At 52.2% G+C, this 20621-nt stretch overlaps 9 protein-coding genes across 9 annotated transcripts; 3 read left to right on the forward strand and 6 right to left on the reverse strand.

Moving 5' to 3' along the window:
* Positions 1 to 829: 829 nt before the first annotated feature.
* Positions 830 to 3536, forward strand: ASPVEDRAFT_136303 (response regulator; the record flags this gene model as incomplete). Its single annotated transcript, XM_040807279.1, has 3 exons — positions 830 to 2423; positions 2485 to 3125; positions 3180 to 3536. 3 exons carry the CDS (start codon positions 830 to 832, stop codon positions 3534 to 3536), a joined length of 2592 nt encoding a protein of 863 aa, XP_040669965.1.
* Positions 3537 to 3798: 262 nt separating this feature from the next.
* Positions 3799 to 4883, reverse strand: ASPVEDRAFT_43663 (putative nuclear distribution protein RO10). The gene is made up of 2 exons (XM_040812875.1): positions 4527 to 4883; positions 3799 to 4442 (listed from the first exon to the last, which is right to left on the reverse strand). The coding sequence occupies exons 1-2, from the start codon at positions 4786 to 4788 to the stop codon at positions 3961 to 3963; spliced, it is 744 nt and encodes a 247-aa protein (XP_040669966.1). The 5' UTR covers positions 4789 to 4883; the 3' UTR covers positions 3799 to 3960.
* An 892-nt stretch (positions 4884 to 5775) lies between these two features.
* Positions 5776 to 6103, reverse strand: ASPVEDRAFT_85611 (DUF1962 domain-containing protein; the record flags this gene model as incomplete). Its single annotated transcript, XM_040817720.1, has 2 exons — positions 5776 to 5865; positions 5927 to 6103. 2 exons carry the CDS (start codon positions 6101 to 6103, stop codon positions 5776 to 5778), a joined length of 267 nt encoding a protein of 88 aa, XP_040669967.1.
* An 81-nt stretch (positions 6104 to 6184) lies between these two features.
* Positions 6185 to 6763, reverse strand: ASPVEDRAFT_775068 (uncharacterized protein). Its single transcript, XM_040816400.1, has one exon. It carries the CDS (start codon positions 6569 to 6571, stop codon positions 6266 to 6268), a length of 306 nt encoding a protein of 101 aa, XP_040669968.1. The 5' UTR covers positions 6572 to 6763; the 3' UTR covers positions 6185 to 6265.
* A 2992-nt stretch (positions 6764 to 9755) lies between these two features.
* Positions 9756 to 12799, reverse strand: ASPVEDRAFT_43666 (uncharacterized protein). Its single transcript, XM_040812876.1, has 7 exons — positions 12581 to 12799; positions 12458 to 12526; positions 12363 to 12396; positions 12162 to 12293; positions 10850 to 12112; positions 10369 to 10802; positions 9756 to 10304 (listed from the first exon to the last, which is right to left on the reverse strand). The coding sequence occupies exons 1-7, from the start codon at positions 12665 to 12667 to the stop codon at positions 9945 to 9947; spliced, it is 2379 nt and encodes a 792-aa protein (XP_040669969.1). The 5' UTR covers positions 12668 to 12799; the 3' UTR covers positions 9756 to 9944.
* An 871-nt stretch (positions 12800 to 13670) lies between these two features.
* Positions 13671 to 16206, forward strand: ASPVEDRAFT_54423 (serine/threonine-protein kinase; the record flags this gene model as incomplete). Its single annotated transcript, XM_040814930.1, has 4 exons — positions 13671 to 14074; positions 14154 to 14977; positions 15030 to 15614; positions 15668 to 16206. The coding sequence occupies 4 exons, from the start codon at positions 13671 to 13673 to the stop codon at positions 16204 to 16206; spliced, it is 2352 nt and encodes a 783-aa protein (XP_040669970.1).
* A 338-nt stretch (positions 16207 to 16544) lies between these two features.
* On the forward strand, positions 16545 to 17721 carry ASPVEDRAFT_196352 (uncharacterized protein). Its single transcript, XM_040809210.1, has 3 exons — positions 16545 to 17426; positions 17477 to 17526; positions 17577 to 17721. The coding sequence occupies exons 1-3, from the start codon at positions 16659 to 16661 to the stop codon at positions 17629 to 17631; spliced, it is 873 nt and encodes a 290-aa protein (XP_040669971.1). The 5' UTR covers positions 16545 to 16658; the 3' UTR covers positions 17632 to 17721.
* A 303-nt stretch (positions 17722 to 18024) lies between these two features.
* Positions 18025 to 19171, reverse strand: ASPVEDRAFT_43671 (uncharacterized protein). Its single transcript, XM_040812877.1, has one exon. The coding sequence runs from the start codon at positions 19125 to 19127 to the stop codon at positions 18072 to 18074; it is 1056 nt and encodes a 351-aa protein (XP_040669972.1). The 5' UTR covers positions 19128 to 19171; the 3' UTR covers positions 18025 to 18071.
* Positions 19172 to 19605: 434 nt separating this feature from the next.
* Positions 19606 to 20465, reverse strand: ASPVEDRAFT_85616 (dual specificity protein phosphatase family protein; the record flags this gene model as incomplete). Its single annotated transcript, XM_040817721.1, has 3 exons — positions 19606 to 19910; positions 19994 to 20358; positions 20407 to 20465. 3 exons carry the CDS (start codon positions 20463 to 20465, stop codon positions 19606 to 19608), a joined length of 729 nt encoding a protein of 242 aa, XP_040669973.1.
* Positions 20466 to 20621: the final 156 nt, after the last annotated feature.

Consider the following 20621-nt stretch of genomic DNA (forward strand, 5'->3'; position numbering starts at 1 on the left):
TAGACGACGTTCATTCTTAGCAACTCCTGAGCGGACCAAGGCTACCAGAGTCTAGACCTAAGTAGCACGATGTAGAAAAAGCACGGTCCCAGTCTGTGCCCTCGAACTCAATGCCCAATGCAGAGGGGAGGCACAATCAGAACAGGGGAAGCATCGTAAGATATATTCTGAGTGACAGTTCTATTGGAAAGCGGTACGCATTATGTTCAGGGTATTATATGCAGGGCTATTGTGTATAATCATCGGCAGTCCTCCCGCGCCGGCTGTCTGGAGGGAAATTACTTGCAGCAACTAGCCCAGATCACGGGCCAGAAGAGATCGCTGGATGGCTCAGGAGAGGGAGTGAACCGAGGCCGGACGGGTGATGAAATTTGATGAGAATAAGGATAATATTGTTGCAGTAAAGTAGTCGATCTCGCGAGTGCTCATAAACGAGATGCAGGCTGGTATGCAGAGTCTGAGCTGGCGGATGATCCCAGTTGGTCTCTGCTCCGTTTCTATTTCCATCTGGACAAAGAAAATCAATGGGGCTGACAGCTGTAGCACTGCAATTAAACCGTTCGGGAGCGAGCTTGTTTAGTTCCCCTCTGCTATTGTTTTCTTTTCCTCTAGCTCTAGCGTGCTTGCTTCTCGCTCCCTCTCAGTCTCGCTCCCCCCAGCTGCATTGACCGCACTGTGTTGCCAGCATGACCGGTGACCGCGTCTTGTGGATTCCATCTGCGTCTTCAAGGACGTGATGGCCGATTTCTTTTGCTGCTGCATTTTCCCCTGTTAAGCGCTGTTTCTTTTGTGTTTCCTTTGTTTGCTTTATACATAGTTGGACGTCAACATGTCGGAGCGTCGATGGTCCACCAGACTGAAAGCGAAGCTGCTGCGGCGATCGTCGACGTCAAGCAAGAAGAACATCGTAACCACCACCACCACGACCAGCACTTCTGCCTCCACGCCCGACTTCCATCCGCAGCCCTATCCGCACCCGGTCCAGCGAGTCGGCCCCGGGAGAGTGAAGGACGCGGCGGAGGAGCTGCCGGCCGATCCAAACTTTGACTGTACCACAACCGCAACCACCACGCAAACCACCACGCCGCCTCTCTCCACACCTTCCAACGTCCTCCCTCCTTCTTCCCACCCCGCCAGTCGCCCGTCCATCTCCTCCTTCACCGAGTCCCAGTATACCCCGGACGAGCTCGCCAGTGCTGCCGGTTCCCCAGGCGGCCAATACTTCTTCGTCCCTGAGTACCATCGACCCGCGTCTCGCTCGTCTGCTCAGCGCCCCGACGAACAATCTGTCACCCAGAGCGTGAGCCCAAACAAGGCGATAGCGAAGGGACTACTGCCACAACCGATCGAGCAACATCAGCTTATACCCGCCCGGCGGCGATTCGAGCCAGCCCACGACCGTGAGCGTGCCCGATCCGGGTCCAGCCGTAAAGGTTTCCCGGCCGAACTGTTCGATTTTCCTCTTCCGCCATTACGAAGGGACACTGATCTCTCATCCATAACCTCGCCGTCTCCTACGACAAAGCCCGACCGTGCGAGCCTCCCAGCTAACTTTACCCCGCGAGAGCGCCACGCGTCTGGCCCCGTGGAGTCACCAGTCACTGCGCCGCTGCATGCTGTCGCCGAGAAGTCTCCTATAAACACCTATCAGTCCTTCCCCATCCCCCCTTCGGCCCTCTCTACACGCCCGAGCTTAATCAGCCGCCGCCAGTCGCTGCTACCTGCCTCTCACCAGCACCTAGTGAGCTCGTTGCTGAACACTGGCTCGTTTTCAGAAGCCGACGGATTCGCAAATCGACACATCCCTCCTGTGGGCTCTGGGATGGGACTGCGAAAGGTCTGGGTCAGGCGGCCGGGTGGCTCGGCCACCCTACTTCCCACGTCGGAGGATGCACTGGTCGATGAGCTGAGAGATCAAGTGGTCCTGAAATACGCCAACTCGCTGGGCAAGACATTTGATGCACCCGATATTATCATCCGTATTGCCACCCGTGAGGGGTCGACCAGGCTACCGACCCCCGAACGCATACTCAGCCCCGAGGAACCGCTCTGGTCAGTGGTTGATTCATTCTACCCGGGGGGTCAAACAGTGGCGGAAGCACTTGTCATTGAGATTCCGTCGCGTCGGACCCCCAAGCCTTCGCCTCGCCATAATGTATACTTCACTCACTCTGAACCGGGTGAGCATGGCGACTATTTCCCGCTTATGCCGACCAATGTGAACGTACCCACACCTCCGACACATCAGTCAACATCAGCGAATTCGAGTAACACCCACCCTGGTCCGTCGATCTCCATCCTTACGACTGGCCATGCTCCTCCCTTACCCTCTCCAAGCGGACGCCCTCGAGGAGGTCGGCGACCCCCTCTTACCCGAACTACCACGCATTCACCGACATTAATTGGGAGTACAACTTCAAAGGGTGAGCACCTTAAATTTTCAATTTTCAATTTCCAATTTTTTTTGACATACTGACTTTATAGATACCGGAAGTGCACAAAGTGCAGCGCCAGCTCCCACGCCACCTGTACCCAATTCTCCTGTGCCGCCTCCGGAGTCACCGCAGGTCAAAGCACACACTCCCCCCGCACGGGTTGCATCTCCCCGTCCTGGCCCCGGAAAGACGAAAAAGTCAAGCCGGGCGTCGTTATTGAATGGAGCATTTGGCGGTCTTATCGAGGGTACAGTACCGCCGATCAACGTTCTTATCGTTGAGGACAATGTTATTAATCAAAAGCTCCTCGAGGCGTTTATGAAGCGCCTCAGCGTGCGATGGAAGTGCGCGGCCAACGGAGCAGAGGCTGTTACCAAGTGGCGCGAAGGAGGGTTCCATCTTGTCCTGATGGACATCCAGCTACCCGTGATGAACGGGCTCGACGCCACAAAGGAGATTCGTCGGCTTGAACGACTGAACGGGATTGGAGTCTTCCCGAAGAAGTCATCCGGTTCTACGATTGCGGCCCATGCGACGGCAAGCTCGCCAACTACTGTGACAGGGGAAGACAAATTACCTGATCTATCTCTCTTCAAGAGTCCCGTCATTATTGTCGCCCTGACGGCTAGCAGTCTACAAAGTGACCGTCACGAGGCACTGGCCGCTGGCTGTAATGACTTTTTGACCAAGGTATTTACTCCTTCTGCTCCACATTAGATTTAGTTTCGAAACTAACCAAACCAGCCCGTCCGCTTTGAATGGCTCGAACAAAAAGTAACCGAATGGGGCTGCATGCAAGCCCTCATCGACTTCGAAGGCTGGCGCAAATGGCGCGGCTTCATGGACGACCAGTCCGACTCGTCCAAGTCAGCCTCGGGCTCAGGATCCAACTCAGACGGCCGGTCCAGCCCACACACCACCAACGCAGCTGCAGCGGCGTCTCCATCGCCAGCAGCGAAGAAATTAGAAGTCAGACCGGGATCACATCATCTGAAGCGCGGCGTACTCGCCGAGGATTCGCCTGATAGCGGGGATGGATCAGACTCGCCGGGCAGTATGCTTGTCGACGGACCGAGTCCGTTGCACGAGGGGAATATCTAAGCGTGCCCACTACCTGCCTATCTAACAACTGAACCAACTGAACACTACACACGGAACATATTTCGTTTCTCTCTTGTTATTTTGGTTTGCGTATATCATGTCATGTCATGTCGTCTCTCTCGTCCTGTCTCGTTCATTTTCTCGGTTAGATACCCAGCAAGCATAGCCATTTGTGTCTGCAGTGGACTTTATCACGGTCCGTTGAATAGCTCAGTACACGAGAGTTGTCAATGGAATATAACAATCTATAACTATCAATATACACCGGAATCCTCTAGATTTGAAGTATAGTAAAGAAGTAAATGCAAAGTAAAGTAACGTAGTGGTATCAAACATCAAACCGCATCACACAAGCGATAGATATAAACATAAATCTAGAAACTATCCGTAATAATAAAAACGGAAGAAAGAAGTTTTAATCTTTTTAAATACCCTCCCTCCCAACCGCAACCTCCCCCCTCCTAACCCCGCGCTCCACACCCTCAATCCGCCCCTCCCACTCCGCCCAAACCTCACTCCCACCAAGCAAAGACACCTCATAAAACCTCTGCAACACCTTCGCCGTCCTTACCCTGAGCTCTGCAATCTCACGCGCCTGCCCGCTCTGCACGCCCGATAGTTTCTCCATGCGCGGCACCAACTCGATCAGCCCGGCTGAGAGTGTAGGGTCTGGCACGGGCGTGTCGTTTAGGGATGTGAGTCGCGAGGCTGTTTCGGGGATTGTGGATGCGTAGGAGAGGACTATGCTTTGGAGGGTGGAGAGGGGGAGGTCAGGGAGTTGGGTTTGACCTGGTGCTGTGGTTGATTCGGAGTCTTCTGGGGAGCATGGAGAGGCGTCGGATGGATCTGAGGGTTGTTGTTGTTGTTGTGTTGATGACGGTGAGAAGAGGTCTGGGAATCGGTCGTCTGGTTTTATTCTATGTTAGTTCTCATTCTCGTTCTTATTCCTATCTCTCAAGTCGGGTGTCAAGTTAAGTGAGGGAGACATACAAAGCCCCAAAACATCCCTCACGGCCGCCGAGCGACCGCTAAGTCTCTCCAACTCGCCCTCTAGACGCTGTAGTCTTCTCGAGATAGTTTCGTCGTGTGAGGATGGTTTGGCCGGGGGCGTGGGCGTGCCTGTCCATGCTGCGTCGCCGGTGAGGAGGTATGTGAGGCGGTGGAGGCGGGCTTCCAGGAGGTGTAGGGTTGAGGCGGCGGTTCGTTCGGTTTGGGAAAGTGATTGCGGTTGTGATTGAGTTGATGCGGTCATTTTGGGAGAGTTATGTGTGGTTCCGATTGAGGTTGTTGTTGTTGTTGTTGTTGTTGTTGTTGTTGTTGTTGTTGTTGTTAGTTAATGTACAGAGTGGTTTGGTTTGGTTGGTGGTCTGGGGTCGGAGTTGGTGAGTGTTTGTTGTGTTTGCTTGCAGTACGAGATGGATATCAGCCATGCGACTCAGTCCTACCAGTACAGGGTGTATTTTAATTTAATCTTATTTCCAGTTTACCATTCTGTAGTTTAAGAAAATACATAAAAACGGAAACCCTGTTACATGAGCTCTAACAGACAGAGTTCGAAGTGGAACTCCATTATATATAAACAAAACCACGGTAAAGCACACCCACTGATGAATATAAATACGTAGATGATAATTAACAGATCATTATTATTATGCTCTAACATGCTTGGTCCAGAGTTCGGCTTCTACAAACTCCTAGACCAGGATAAAGCAACCTTTTCTGCAACCTGCCCATAGCTCTATAAGGAATCAAGTCCTGTCGGAACAAGCATCCGCCTCGATTGGCACGTGCTCAGCGCCCCATTCTTGGCAAGCGGACTCTATACAACGTAGGGCTAATACGGCCAACACAAGATACTGCTATTCTCTCCTCCTTGAGATCACAAGCTTACGAGTCTTATTAGGTAGAGAACTTATTCAAGTCAAAATAGCCAGCTAACTCTTTTCAATTCACACCTATCCACTAACAAAAGACCGACAAAAGTACACCATAGCAACTCGCTGGTTGAGATCAAACCAGCCAGCCGGCTGATGATGTTGAATACTCCTCCAGCTGACTCGCAAGACCATCACTAACTAGTTGCCACACACCAGTAGTATATACACTGGAACCAGCCGCCAAGTATGCCACCAACACCCGGCCGAACACTCCATTCCAGCTCGTCCGGGTATCAGCAGCAAGCTCAGCACAGCTCAACTCAGCTCAGCTCATGAACTACATAAGTTGAGACTTGAGAAATCTAGCACTGAGCACCGCCGTCGTTGCCGCCGTGGCAGGTGCCGCTGCCGCAGTCCGAGATCTCGGTCCATGTGCCGCCCTGGCACTCGACCTGTAGAGAAGTATGTTAGCAGGGCAATGGGATGGAAGGGAATAGGAAGGAGAAGACGTACAACGCCAGTACGGTCACAGCCACAGAAGTGCCTGTCGCCGTTGGAAGCATCACAGGCGCTGTTGGTGCGGCGCTGGTCACCGCCGTATCCGGCACCGCAGGTGTCGCGGGCTTCGAGGACAGAGCCGGCCGAGACGGCGGCGGCGAGGAGGGTAGCGAAGAAGATGGAGAGCTTCATTTTGATTGTAGAAAGAGGGGTTTGGAACTTGGAAGTTTGATTGTTTGAGAAGATTGGATTGATGAGGATGAAGATTGAGGATTGGACCGGATCGTTGGACGTATTTATACCTTTTCGACTTGGGGGCCAGCTCGTTCAGTCTCTCTTTTCGTCGACTTGACTTTACTTCACAGCCTTCCTCGTCTTGTTGGGATCATCACGGAGTTGAGTCTGCTCCGTTGGCGCCGTGATCTGGACTTGACGGAGTATCCGCATCCAAACCCTACAACACCAATGATGACCTGAAGGATGGTCCCAACAGGCAGACATGTAACTGCGGTCAGACCATCTTGGGGGCAATTCGTACATGGTAACGGTTATTGGAAGGTGAAGCCCAGAGCTGAGCAGAGGAGCCGCCCACAGGATGAAGATGATCATTTGGCCCTGCGAATAGGAGCGTAGTCCGGGGTTAGTATCGCCTGAGTCCATACTCAAAGTGGCAGAGAAGATGCATCTACATAATGTATAGAGAGAATAAGCCACGACGGAGGGATTCCAATTAGTGGTCTACTACTTCCGTTGTTCAGGCGTCCTGCCTCCGCTGCTCTCCCTTTGATATTGGGGGTATAATCAACTTAATCCTGCCCAGGTTAGTCCTCTTCAGGTATGTAAGTTGCTCGGCTAGACAGGAGCATTTGCAGAAGCAAGCTGCACAATTCGGCCCAGCGGTCCGAGCCTGCTGTGCCTTGCTGCGTGGAAACTTCCACGGCTGCACTGGACAATGGCCCCAGTCGCAGTGCACATCCTCAATGAGAAACGAAGCCAGGCAGAGAGATACGCCGTCTCGCGTATACCCATGTCCATGGCCCATCATTACGCAGTGTAGCTAGCCCACCCGAAACTATCCATACCGTGCCGTATCCACCTTGAAAGTGAAAGCCATAGCCACGAACCAACAGGAGTCCAATTCCAATTCTTATTACTATTCCACTCCGTCTCTCCAGCGCCAACGTATGCTGCTAGACGATGAGTACACAGTACACAGGATATCCACATCTAGACACAGGATTAGTGCTGACAAGCATCGCTAAGTTTCAACTCATTACGGCGGCATTGCACCAAGCCCGGCCGGTGATCGCCGCGGTACTTACTTCCAGAGTATAAAGCGGAGGACGACGGATCTTATCGCCTAACGCCTAATTGATATTGATTGACATCAGCTGTACGTGTGTGGGGCGAGCGGGCGCTATGCTGGCATAAGCAGACCAACGGATTCATTACTTGAGAGGAATTCTTATTTGGGTCTGGCTGCATGGGGCGTTACTGACACCGGGATGACTGTTGCATCGTTGCTGGGATAACGGAGGAGATGGTGTTTTGGTGTTTTATGAGTGGACGCGTGCTCTCATTCCGCATTTGTTGGTGTCGAGTTCTACTTAGGGCTTTTCGGGTTCTGCAGGATACCGGTCAGCCCATAGCCCAATACCCACCCGCCTTCTACAGAAAGGACCAAGGAGGATATTCTGAGCCTCGGCTGAGACGGATTCTCAGTCTCAAATCTTCGTTCGTGCCCCTGATTGTCCCGAGGAGGCTTTTGGAATTGATCTTCATGGCGCTCAGCATAGCCGCATCTAGAAAGTACCATGACGAAGGTAGTCGGCGGTGCTGGGTTCAGGCTTCAAAGTTTAAACATGAGGGATTTTCTCCACATTCCTGCAGGACCGTGTAGCCGGACAAATAGGGCGAGTACCTCGTTTCTTCTCAGGTCGAACAAGGCCAGTCAGGTACGGAGTTTGTCGAAGTCCCGGGGGTGATTGTGATCGTGGGCCGATCAGCGCCCGACTTTTGTACTCCGGTCCCAAGGTCCACTAAGTCGCTTAGCAACAGGTCTAATTCGTCTTGGAAAGGGAGAGCTGGCATGTTAGCATTCTGGGACAGGAGTATGGTGGTGACTTCTTCAGTATGATGACGTTAGGCGCAGCATATTGCCATTGTATTGCCATTGTAGAATATTCCGTACATTTCTCAGGTTTCAACTGCGGGCTATGTTCGGATATCTACGGATTGTATAATATTATTTGAGCCGCTTGACTGGTTCGAAGACTGTGGATACGAGTATGGGTCTGGATTGTGACGACGCAAACCGCCTGCATAGCTCAAGCCCTAATCTCCCCATCCCCAGAGTGGATCAAACAGTAACAGTCAACAGCCAACCTCAAACAGTCAGTCAGACTCCTCGGATGCGGCGTTTTCGGAACGCTCTGATGACCAGGGTAAGCAGCAGTACCGCCAGAATTATGCTGAATATCTTCGAGTAGCCCATGAAGAATCCGCTCGAGATACTGCGTTCGCCCCCTGCCGAATCACCTGGTCCGTATACCGGCTCAACGCCAGGCCTGTAGTTCTCATCCTTTCCACGCAGCCATCGTTCGTAGTCGGTTTCCGGCCTGGAGGGATCGTCCGGCTGTGCTGAAGCCATTCGCGTTCCTTTGTGAAGATCTGCCCACGTATGAGTGCTAGCTCGTGCAGGGGTAAGAGAAAACTCACCCTGAGCCTCGACTCGACTCTCAGCTGGGGGTTTGTTGAATTATGGAAGCTAGACTGTGACATGAGACTGGGAGAGATCCAACCGAGCGATCAGCGATGGCTTATGAGGCTACGAGGAGCTTGATTGCTCAATATGCTCTTGCTGGGGGGAGGCTGAGAACCGAGCATCTCGATTACTTGATTAGGCAGAACGCAGGTAGATCTCGACCAGCAGGTCCACAGGATTGCCTGAAACAATCAGACAGCAGCAGACAGCAGAGTGACAGCGGGGCTGGGCAGCGATCTTGTCTTCATCAAGAATCCTGGGCGTGCTTTGTTTGTCTAGTGCTTCCTCGCTTACTTGGTTCTTTCTTCACGGATGGCGCAGTCTTTGTTTGGTATGACCCAATCACACTCCCAACTATATCTTGAGACTGCTGGAGCAATTTCACTTTCATCTCTCTCATCTCTTTCAGTTCAAACAAAGACAGGAATAGGTGAGGAGACCCAGTGGGTCTGTCATGTTCAGCCCGACAATCTCCATAGAGCTCAGGCCCCCCACTATGAGGCTTTTCCTCTTGGGCCGAAGAAGCCGAGAATAATAAGAGTCAACTCGCCGACAAACAAGATCGAGATCGATGATTCGCTCCATTTATTCTGACAGGAGGCGAGATCCGCTCAGTTGGGGGCGAAATAGAGAGACTGCAGCCGACAGTCTCCAGAGTATATCCCTGCCACTCGTTAAACAGCCAACATCTCACCAAAGTACAGTTGCACAAACAGGGTTGTTTCGGAAGTCCAGTATCCGTATGGCATGGGCCCATATGGACGAGTCGACTTCTCTCTCTCTCTCTCTCTCTCTTACGTACGGAGTACCTCTGGTGCCTGGAGCATACATAATTCATTGCTGTCAATGTACTACCCTCACCCCTGGCCTTTCCTCGGTTGCATCGCAGCTTTGACCTCCTGGCTGTTGAATTATTGGGCAGTATTTGACTTGGAATTTGGTGCTGGTCTCTATATTGACTGCCTGACGTCCTCGGCATTGTGAGTTGGTGGCTTATTCCATGACTCCGAGATAGATATACCGCTTCTTGCAAGCTTGCTAAGTTACATCTGAGCAGGGACCCAGTATATCTCATTTTTCTGGCTGATTTCCTCTCCCTTCCTGTCGTCCTACGCAAAACGAGAACCATATACCAACCGGAGAAACAACTGCTGGTTGCTGAAGTGTATAAACCAGGATGGGGTTTGTTTGGTAAGGCCTGCTCATTGAAATGGCGTAACTTCGTTTCTAGATTTTATGTACATATGTGCATCCCAGGAGCGATCCCATCTAAGACCATTCTGCCTGGTCTCCTTTCCCTCCCGACGGAACGGTTTGAGCCTGAGCTTGACCGAGTAGAGGTTTCCCACCTCTCTCCTGCATTTCCTGGCCCTGGCCCTGCCCTTGTCCCTCTGCCGTTGAGTCGTCGTCAAACGAAGTGACTTGGTAGTCGAAGACATTGACTTTGCTGGCGGGTATACTTTCCATGGGCACCTGTTGGTCTGATGGTGAAGGGTACGCTGGGCGGGAATCAACTGTGTTGTCCCATTCGCCGCCTGCGGTGGATTGGTTTTGTTGTCTCGTGGCTGCGGTATTCTCCCACTCTTGGAGCTCCTTAGCAAAGGCTGCATTGTCCGCGTTTACAAAGTTCTGGTGGGGTTGTTAGCTGGGAACGCACTATTATGTATGGGGGCTATGGGAGGGTATGGCGTACTTGAAGTGTAGTCGGAGCTGGCTCTTCCTTGAAATTCATTGCATTGCTGTTCGCGTAGACGAGTAGAACGCCCCTGGACTCTTCGCGCGCGGCCCGGAGAACTTCAACCTCTCGGACTTTGCGCGCCGTGTACCCGATGACATCTGCATCCTTGGGGGCTGTGGTGTTACCGGCTTGTGCTTGTCGAGACTTTCCGTCGTCGACGGAAAAGCTGAGTCGCCACCATTGGTATTCGTCGGGCTGGTTGGGCTCGGTGTTGTCTTCGGGGGTTGAGGGGTCCCGGCGTAGAACATAAGTCACATGGGGCTCGGTGCAGACACCTCTCAGGGTGTACTTGTGGACTGGCGGTTCACCTGGCGTAGCTGACGGCTCTGTGAGGTATTTCGATGTACTTCTAAGACTTTCCATAGCTTGTTGTTGTCGACTCTCCAGGTCTGGCAGGTGTTAGCGGTAGTTAATGGGTTAAATAAAAGCGACGTACCTTTTAGCTTTTCCTCTATCTTTTGCGAGATCGCTTTCAACTCTCGAGCTAGTTGTTCAACGCTGGCAGCTGGCTCTTTCGCCGTTGACTCGGGTTCCGTTGAGGATTGCGAAGAGAGGACAGCTGCGGCATCAGCAGCTTTCTCTAGAATATCCCGTGAAGTTATCCCGCTGGCTGCACCTCGCGGTGTGGAAATGCGGTCCATGAGCGTCTGCAATTTGTAAACCTCCTCGCGGACCTGAAGTCTTTGGCAACGCTGTTCGCGCGCAATATCCCTGCAACTAGCAAGGTATCGGTCCGGATAGAACACGGCCGGAACTTTCACATCTACGGCTTTTGCTGTCGAATCAACGCTGTCTAACCGGATAGTCAAGACATCCGCCACATGTTCTAGCCACACATCGTCGAGACTTTCCCCCGGGCTGTCGGACCACATAGTAGCATCCAGGACATCATACAGCGTCTGCCCATGGACGGGCTCTACATACGGCTCCAGCGTGAAGAATTCCTTATCAATCGGCGTGTCAAATTCGTCAATCGGCTCGTCGTCCCCTGCAGTCGGTGAATCAAGCTCTTTCGGCGGCCGTTTATATGCCGTCGATGAGAAGATTGTGGTCAATGGGTTGCCCCTGTCCGCGCGCACTGCCGATTCCTGCCACGACTCCAAAAATTTACTGACGCCGCTTTCCGAGTCGTAGGTTGCCATGGCTTTCAGGCTAGCTAGTGCATCGGCGCTTCCGAAAGCTCGGGTTGTGGAATCTAAAAACGCGACTAGCCTCTGGATCTCATGTAGAATATCATCCCACTCGGTATCGCCGTCTTGTGCTTCGTGAACGGTTACTATCTTCGGGAGGTGGATCGGCTGCCCATTCCACCACTGCGCATCATGTCCATAATTCGAAAGCGCCTTGTTCCTTAGCAGGAGAGCCTCGCGAGCTAGTGGTATCGAGTGAAGGATCGTTAAAAGTCCGCTCAGATGTAGACTATCTTGTGTCGGTCGAATAAATGGGGGTTCGGCTGGCTGTTTCTTGCGGTCCACTGGATCCGGGCTGATGATAATCTCGCGCGCGCTGGAGTTGAAGAGGGTCATCGCCCAGTCGCCCTCGTCGTAGTTGTCTCGCGTCGCACGACCGAACTTCTGGGTTGTACTGGTGACGCCAGTCTCCTGCTGCCCAAGGTTCTGGTTCAGGGACATTGCCACTGCCTGCTGGAGCTGATGCTCCTCCTGCTCTGCCAAGGACAAGCCATTATTGCCCGGAGCTGCTGTGCTGGGGTCAGCAGATGTTTCCCAACGTTTCTAGGACTATCCTACGTTTCGTATCTTGTGACGGCGGCGGCGGAAGCGGCAGTGTTGAGTCTCTCAGATTGGATGTTGACGGGGGCCGCGAGGGAGGGACAAGGTTAGGCGAGGCCGGTACGGCATCGGAGTGTTCGATTTGGTATGCTGCTACGAGCATGCGTGTTAGCGATGATAAGTTTTATGACGAATTTCTCAAAGCAAAAGAACACGCACCCGACGAGCCGGTCTCATTGTGATATCCCGAAACCTTAACCGCGCATTTTTTTGTCAGCCTTGGCCTAGCTGGGAATAGAACTACTCGGAGGTACCTGTGTATGGGGGCCCGTGGGGTCTTCAAAGTAGGCGTTGATGGCTTTATTAGAGTCGAGGTCGTTCGCCTGCGGAAAGTTTAAAGTCAGTCGGGCGCGGCAGTCGCTGCATGGAAAAGGTACCTTTAAAAAGCTAATAGCCTGCTCTCTTGATGTGTTTGTGAAGCTGGTGAAGTTGATGATAGCTTCCTCTGATGGTTCCGACGTCATCTCGGACACTCTTCCTTGCCAGTGAGCGCGGCAAGTGTACGGCGAGAGCACGTCCAACAAAGCTATTCAAAAAAGGCAAAACGAGGTTGGAAGGGAGGAGAAATTAAGAAGCCAAGCTGCTCTGGAAGTGAAGCTGGAGCTTTGGACGGGATTAGCGGAGAACAACTGCGCATTGAGCTCCCCACCACATGACGCCAAGCCAGCCCCTCTACAAGACAGCCGCAGGAGTATCTGCTCTGAAGAATCCAAGAACTTAATTTATTCATATATATCATTATTTGCGAAAAGTTTACTAGGTGAGAATTGTTGATGTTGAACTGCTTGTAGTCTAGATGCCGAGATGGAATGAGGGGCCGTTGTGGCCTAAATGTCAAAAATTGTCAGCCCATGGGTTCAATATGTATAAATCGACGTTTAAATCTATAATTATAGCACTCGAAATCTAAATAGTATTTAGGCAACTTCAGTCCGTGCTCCTGTGCTCTGTCTCTGGGTCAATGTAGGAAGTTGGCTGCTGCTGGGCGGATTAGTTATATGAGGAAATGCTTGCCGCCCCCTCCGTGTCTTTTATTCCTGCATTTCTCCGTATCCAACATCCAGGTTTCGGCTTTCTCATCGGCATATTCTTCCAAATCCCATCCATTTGCTGGAAACTGCCTATCCACATCGTGCAGAATCTACTCGACCCGCTTGCTTGCTCCAAGTACGCTGCGCTGGTCGGCCGACAGAGATCGCTTCCCGCCACCTCAGACGAACATGAACTGAAATTCCCCCCACACCGACAGTCGGCCGGGTGCTTGAATCCCCCTTTAAGCATACTTGCATTCCTGCGAACTGAATTTTCCGGAGGCATTGGAGTCAATAAATCTATCAGAGCAGAATTACGGCTAGGGCGGAGCTGCTACTGCGGACTCGGTCAACGTCACGTTGCCCCCTCCACCTTCACCTCCACTACTGAGAAGAATCCGACGACCTGAGACGTTTCAGTCGCCGGTCCATCAGGATGGCTGCCGCCTTTGACGACGAGGACCTCTCGGTCGACCTCCCTTCCTTCGAGCGCGACCGTCCTCGTGAACGGTCCGACGAGTCCAACAATCCTCCTCCCAATCCCAGCCAGTCCGCCAGGACGATGCCCCCGCCGCGGCCGATCGGAAAAGGTGGTGACCCTTCGAGGCAGTCCCCCACTACAATGAGAGATATGCAGCGCCTGGATCAGTATCATACGGTGAAGGTTCTAGGCGAGGGTTCCTTTGGAAAGGTCAAGCTGGCTATTCACCAACCCAGTGGTCGCCAGGTTGCCTTGAAGGTCATCTCTCGACGAAAGTTGCTATCTCGGGACATGATTGGTCGAGTCGAGCGTGAGATTCAGTATCTCCAGCTATTGCGACACCCTCATATTATTAAACTGTGCGTTCATAGTTCCTCCCTTTGTTTCTGCAATCGAGCGCAGTGGCGGGGAAGTTTGCTGACATCATCTCTCCGATAGGTACACTGTCATTTCGACCAAAGCGGATATTGTTATGGTACTTGAATATGCAGAACGAGAACTTTTCGACTATCTGGTGAAGCGAGGACGATGCAATGATGCGGAGGCGCGTAAATTTTTCCAGCAGATCATTTGCGCCGTGGAGTACTGCCACCGCCATAAGATTGTTCATCGTGATCTGAAGCCGGAAAACCTCCTCATCGATCGAGAAAAGAACGTTAAGATCGCGGATTTCGGTCTGAGCAATATCATGACGGACGGCAACTTTCTCAAGACCAGCTGTGGGAGCCCCAATTATGCGGCCCCAGAGGTCATATCTGGCAAGCTTTACGCCGGCCCAGAGGTCGACGTCTGGAGTTGCGGAGTCATTCTCTACGTGCTGTTGGTGGGACGCCTCCCATTTGATGACGATTACATACCGGCGCTTTTCAAGAAAATTGCCGCGGGCAACTTCCACATGCCTACGTACATATCCTCCGGAGCTGCTCGGTTAATTCGGTCAATGCTCCAGGTGCATCCGGTACACCGGATCACTATCGAGGCTATCCGCGAGGATCCCTGGTTCATGCAAGATCTCCCTAGTTACTTACAGCCACCTCCGGAGGAGTTTGTTGCAACTGACAAAGCAATTGACCCGCGCAAAATCGCTGCTGGTAAGCCCCAGGCGATTCAGAAGAAGATCAGTCAGGTAGCCATTTCCAAGCTTGAGAGAAGCATGGGCTATGGACGTGAGGATATTGAAGATGCGCTCAAACATCCCGAGCCTAGCGCCATTAAAGATGCCTTCTTCATTATTGTCGAGAATGAGATGATGCAGACAAACTGTGAGAAAACCCGACATGAATTATGGAAATGCAAATTGCTAAATTTTAATAGCGCCTACGGAGGATAACATGATGAACCCTTCAGCTGTGCCCCCGCCCCCGTCAATAAACCGTACTAGATCTGGTCGAACAACCACACCCCAGGGAACACAAGCTCTCCCAACGCGAACCCGATCCGGCTCCTACCGACAGTCTCCCGCACCCGCGCCTGCAGAATCCGATGATGGAGAGGAACCGAGAGTCAGCCATGTCCGGATCCTGCCTACTAGCTTACCATATGTCCACGAGCAGCTCATGGAACAGCGAGAGCGAGAGCGCCAACGGGCACGGGAGGATTTAGAAGAACAACAAGCCCAAGCTGCGTTGGACGAGGAAGACCCCGGGCGAGCTGCTCGCTCGCCAGAAGAGCAGGAGGCAACAGCTAGAGCATTGAAACCTCATTCGCGAAGCATAATTGACCTCGAAAAGCTACGATTCGAGCCACCGGAAAACCGCGGTGCGCCGCATCAGCCCAAGCGTTCACGAAGATGGCAATTCGGCATCCGCTCCCGCAACCAACCCTATGAAGCGATTCTTTACTTGTATAGAGCGATAGCGGCACAGGGAGGAATATGGGAGGTTCAACCCGCCGAATCAGGTTAGTATCATTGGTACCACACTTTTCAAGAACAATGCTGATAATATGGCAAGGAACTTCCACGGCCGACTCTGGATCTGCGGACCGTCCACTACAAACCAAGTATCCAGATTTGCCATCTACTCACTACATTCCCAAAGACCTATGGTTCATTCGCGCACGTCTTCTGAAACAAGGCGTACGAGCACCTGGGTCGTCATCAAGCATACATAGCAGTCGGAGTGACCTAGAAGAACTTCGACGCCGGTTTAATCTTTCCAGTACTACTGGATCTGCGGAGGACAAGTCAGGTAACCTTGGCGAGGTAACCACTACATCTGGCGCCTCATCTGCCACGCGGGAGTACTCTATCTCACGTATCTCCTACGGAGTCTGGGTATTCATCGACATCCAGCTCTACCAGCTGGAGGAGAACAACTACATGGTCGACTTCAAGTGTGACGGCTATCAAAATGTGATCCGAGCGGAGGGTGACGGCGAATGGCGTCCGATCAGCAAACGATTCCGGAACAAGGAGAAGGAAGTGTCGAGCCCCTATCCATTCTTGGACGTGGCATCAGATCTCGTCGCCCAGCTGGCCGTGGCTAGCTAGACATGGCTAACTTCCGTATGTGAGGCTGGTTTGTTCTTCAAAGGCGTTGGGCATGCGGTTGGTTATGAATTGCATTTTGGATTGTTTAGCGAGCATCTGATGAAATCCGAAAAAGGAGAGATATATACATAATGAAATAGCCGATGTCGGTGTCACTGTATGATAACTTCTCGGACCAGCGCAGTAGATAGCTAGCAGTGGGTAGAATAACATTGAGAGTTGATTACGGATAATACGGGCGGATCGGGAAATCATAAGTGCGAGCCTCCCAATTAGGGGAAAGGGGAAAAATTGCGGGCACCAATCAGACGCCGGGGCAATCTTCACATGTCGAGGTGATCAACATGGAGTTCAGTAATGTTAACATCCACTGCCCTTGACGCTTTTCGTCAGCGTCATCATCAATTCCAAGCCAAATCAATCATATCCATCTCATCTATCGGACACAAACAATGGAGGACATGGACCCAAACTCAAGCCGCTCCGCGCGGCTCAGCACCGCCGAGCGGAAACGGCTTACAGACCGCAAAGCCCAACGCCAACGACGAGAGCGCATCAAGACGTACATTGCCCGTCTGGAACAGACATTAGAGGATCTGACCGCGGCATCGGGGGGCGGCATGGAGGCCACCCTCCTCAAGCAACTGGAGCAGCAGCGTTCAAAGACAGAGCGGCTCACAAACGTAATAAACCACATCCACGAAGTCCTAGAAGAGACGCGCGGCTCGGCATCACCAACGCCGGAAACACCGCTCTTAACACAGGGTGAATCAAGCATATCTGCTCCCTCTTTACCGCCGTCTATACCGAGGCGGCTGGTAAACCCACTGGAAGAGAATAGCAACAATAACAACAATAACAACAATAATAATCATAATAATAGACGGGCACCATTTACTATCAGCGCAGACCTGGCAACACGGATCTCACTGCACAGCCAGAACCCGAGTAACAGCGGGACGAGGAATTATTTTGAGATCGTCAACGAGACGATTGCAAGTGTGTGCAAGGAGCAGAACTCGATTATTCCGTCAACGACGGCGGATGATGACGACCTGGCGATCCGGGCGATCCTGCACGGCTGGGATTCAGTTAGGGATGGCGGCCGGACCTTAGATCGTGTGTGGGGTCTCCTGCAGGCGCTGGATCAGGGGATCTTCTCAGAGACGGGGATGGTTGAGCGCGTGGCGGTTTTGCGACTGATGCGGTCGATGATTAAGGTACTGGTTATCACTATTTTGTGCTTGTTGCTGAGGGCTAACATGGACAGTGGAATCTTTCGCCGAGAGAGCATACGATTCCATCATTTATGTTTCCAACGTAGGGCATAATCCTTCTTTGTTTCGTCTATGTATGCTAACCCAAAGCAGAGTGACACAAAGCATGGTTCCTCATGCCCCGATAATCGATTTCTTTGCATGGTAAGCCCGCGCGTGCTCCGGCTTAGCGAAGTATGCTAAACAGAGCAGGCCAAACTTGAGAGATCATCTCATCGTCTCCGGTATCACAAACATCACGGAAGCGACATCGGCTCTGTACGTTTCGCGAATACGACTGAAATGGCCGTACGAGCTGCGGGATATCTGCAAGTACAATGTGTCCGAGGAGAAGTACCGGTTCTCGAGCGACTTCGACAATATCTACTATGATCTGGAGTCGTGGACGATTGGCTCGCCACAGCTACAGATGCTGATTGACAGCGGTCCGTCGATGGCTGGGTTCGACCCCAGCACAGTCGCCCAGAACGGGGGGGATCCCGAAGCCGATGGGAGTTACTGGGACCGCTTGCTGGATAGTTGTGATCAGATGTGATACGTACCGTACCTTAATACCCAAATACCCGAATACATTTCGTACCATATGTACTATCTGCCAAAAGCAAACGGACATCCCAAGGCAGCTCCGCCTCCCTGTCTGGCGTACTCCCCCATCTTCTCTGCATCAGCCAGTACATCAGCCCTCGACTTCTCCCTGAACTCCTTGGGCCCTATCTCCTCGGGCAGATACCCATCACTCAGGAACTCGGGGCCTGGCACCGGCTTCCCCATCCACAAGCCCAACCCAGTCCATTTCTTTAGAACGTTCAACCACCACGACTCACCCACATACCACGGCTCAAATGCATACACCTCCCTCCTTACCCTCCCAGTCGTCCCATCCACCACCCCTCCAGCAGGGACTCCCTTCCACCTAGGCAAAAACAATACCCTAACAACCCAAGCCCTCACATCCAACAGCCCCTCCACAAGCTTGAGCACCCACGCCGGCGGTTCCTGCACCCCCAGCAACGGCCTCACCCGCTCCTCAATCAGCGCCGCAACAACCCATCTCCCAAACCCCCTCATCCAACCCGGCAAAGCCTTCACAAACAACTCCACTGTTGCATCCGCACAAGCCACATTACTCTTCGCAAAGTACATATGTTCCTTTTCAAACTCCGCCGCCCAAATCCCCAACCCATCAATCGTCTCAGGAACCCCAACCATCCCCATCCTCATCGCAATCTCCCTCCAATACACAAAGACCGCCACACGCTCAACCTGCAGTAACGGACGCCACTCATACCGGTCAATCCACCGCAACGGCTCCAGGACAAACAGCGCAAGCGTGTGTATCATATCGTCGTTCCGGATCCGGTTTCCGTACTGTCTATGGATCCAGTTCATTTTGGAGAGGGTCTTCAGGCCGCGATCGCTGTCGATGTTGGATGCCAGGAGCTCGGATATGAAGATTGCGGTGTCCTCGGAGCGCTTGCCCACGGCGCGTGGGGTGGTGAGGCGGCGGGTGGCTACTAGGAGGGAGGTGCCGGAGGGGATGGCGTAGGATTTGAGGAGGGCGATTTGGGTGGAGAGGGCGTAGGAGAAGGGGAACTCGTGTGTGAAGAGGGGGAGGAGGATCTCGTGTGCGGTTTGGGGGGTCATGGTGTAGGGGTTTGGTGCTAGGCGGGTGTATTTCTTGCGGAGGGCGTGGAGGTGCAGGGTGCGGAGGAGGGAGGCTAGGAGGAGGTAAGTCGTTGCAGCTATGGTTAGGAATAGAAGTGCCATGATGACTGCTTTGTTTGAGATGAGTGTTGTGTCAGGGTTGATCTAGATAGATGGGACTGGGTGGGGATGGCCCCAGGTATACCCTGACGTGTCGCGAGTCAGCCGTGGAGAGTCAGCTATGAGCACATACCCCGGGGAATTGTCATTATGGGATTTTTATGCAATGGAATACATCATTTAGGAGAATAATGCTAGTTCTAGTCTAAGAATGTTGCTTGAGTGTTTCAACGTTGGACAAAAGGCTGGTGCGTCTTGCCGTCAACCAACCCTATCTTGAAGGTCTATACAACAGCCACAGCAGTAAACCAAAACAAAATAGCACAGCCTGAGTAACGGATTCTGTATGACAGCAATATCAACCCCGCCTGAGGTCTATTAGCTTCGCCTTAATTTCCGCCGACCAATACGTTTTCGCGAGCAAAATCCTCTCCTCATCAGCGAACGAAAAGATGTCGTTTATCTCATCGAGAAACTTCCCATATGCTTCATTTGGCACCAAAGTAACACTGCTGCCGTTTACTCTACGGTCAAAGACATCATACCCATGTCTCTCCCAAAGCCACAGCTGATATTCAAACCCGTTGTTCGGTGTAATCAGACTCCGGGAAACCCGCGCGAGGCTTAGAGCTGGAACGAAGGGAACGCTGAGGGATTTCATGACTTTTAATGGTGCTATTAGCTCTCTCCCCATTCCGTACGGTAGGTTCTGTGGATCGTCGGTGTGTAATAGGAATATCACATACTATAAGCAACAACAACCGTTCCGGAACGCGATATCCCCTGGTTACAGTGAACGAGGACACAGCCGCCAGTGTGTCCCCATGATCCGTTTCCAGTGCTCTCTTGGTTTGCATTCTCATACGGATGTAGCTTCGTAAGAGCATCACGGATCCAATCGGTCATCTCTGTTAGACGGCCGACGATATCTTCCGTCTCGTCATCGTTTATCTCAACTTGCTTGCGTTGTATCACAGGTCCTGTGATATCTTGAGCTGTACTGGAGCATTGAGGAGATCTATTACTTTGGAGATCTTCCCATCGTAGGACTGAGAGGATGTGTGAGATGCGGTGTCTGGCCAGGAGGTGTTGATCACGGGCTGAGAAGCGACTGGAAGGTTAGCAACTGTTTATTGTAAGTGGGGGGGGGGGGAGTTACTCTGAGATGTAGAGGCCGGGGATTGCATGAATCCGGTCGAGGGCTGTTGTGTTTGCCATATTGATATTGGATTAGTATACAAGTATGACTGTATTAACATAGGAAAAGAGCGCAGAGGTGAGAAATGATATTCAGATTGTGATTTCTGCCTACACTGGCACAGGCACAGCGCAGTTGCCTATTAGGGAACTCAATACTCTAGTAAATAATTCACC

This window comes from Aspergillus versicolor, assembly GCF_001890125.1.
Source record: "Aspergillus versicolor CBS 583.65 unplaced genomic scaffold ASPVEscaffold_7, whole genome shotgun sequence".
In the NCBI taxonomy this organism is placed as follows: Eukaryota; Fungi; Ascomycota; class Eurotiomycetes; order Eurotiales; family Aspergillaceae; genus Aspergillus; species Aspergillus versicolor.

Coding starts and splice junctions, on each gene's coding strand:
- ASPVEDRAFT_43663 (XM_040812875.1), bottom strand. CDS start 4,788: ATGACCGCATCAACTCAATCACAACCGCAATCACTTTCCCAAACCGAA. Junction 4,443..4,526: donor GAGGGATGTTTTGGGGCTTT/GTATGTCTCCCT, acceptor GAATAAAACCAG/ACGACCGATTCCCAGACCTC.
- ASPVEDRAFT_775068 (XM_040816400.1), bottom strand. CDS start 6,571: ATGGACTCAGGCGATACTAACCCCGGACTACGCTCCTATTCGCAGGGC.
- ASPVEDRAFT_43666 (XM_040812876.1), bottom strand. CDS start 12,667: ATGACGTCGGAACCATCAGAGGAAGCTATCATCAACTTCACCAGCTTC. Junction 12,397..12,457: donor CCACGGGCCCCCATACACAG/GTACCTCCGAGT, acceptor TGCGCGGTTAAG/GTTTCGGGATATCACAATGA. Junction 10,305..10,368: donor CAGCTCCGACTACACTTCAA/GTACGCCATACC, acceptor CAACCCCACCAG/AACTTTGTAAACGCGGACAA.
- ASPVEDRAFT_196352 (XM_040809210.1), top strand. CDS start 16,659: ATGGAGGACATGGACCCAAACTCAAGCCGCTCCGCGCGGCTCAGCACC. Junction 17,427..17,476: donor TGATGCGGTCGATGATTAAG/GTACTGGTTATC, acceptor TAACATGGACAG/TGGAATCTTTCGCCGAGAGA. Junction 17,527..17,576: donor CCATCATTTATGTTTCCAAC/GTAGGGCATAAT, acceptor AACCCAAAGCAG/AGTGACACAAAGCATGGTTC.
- ASPVEDRAFT_43671 (XM_040812877.1), bottom strand. CDS start 19,127: ATGACCCCCCAAACCGCACACGAGATCCTCCTCCCCCTCTTCACACAC.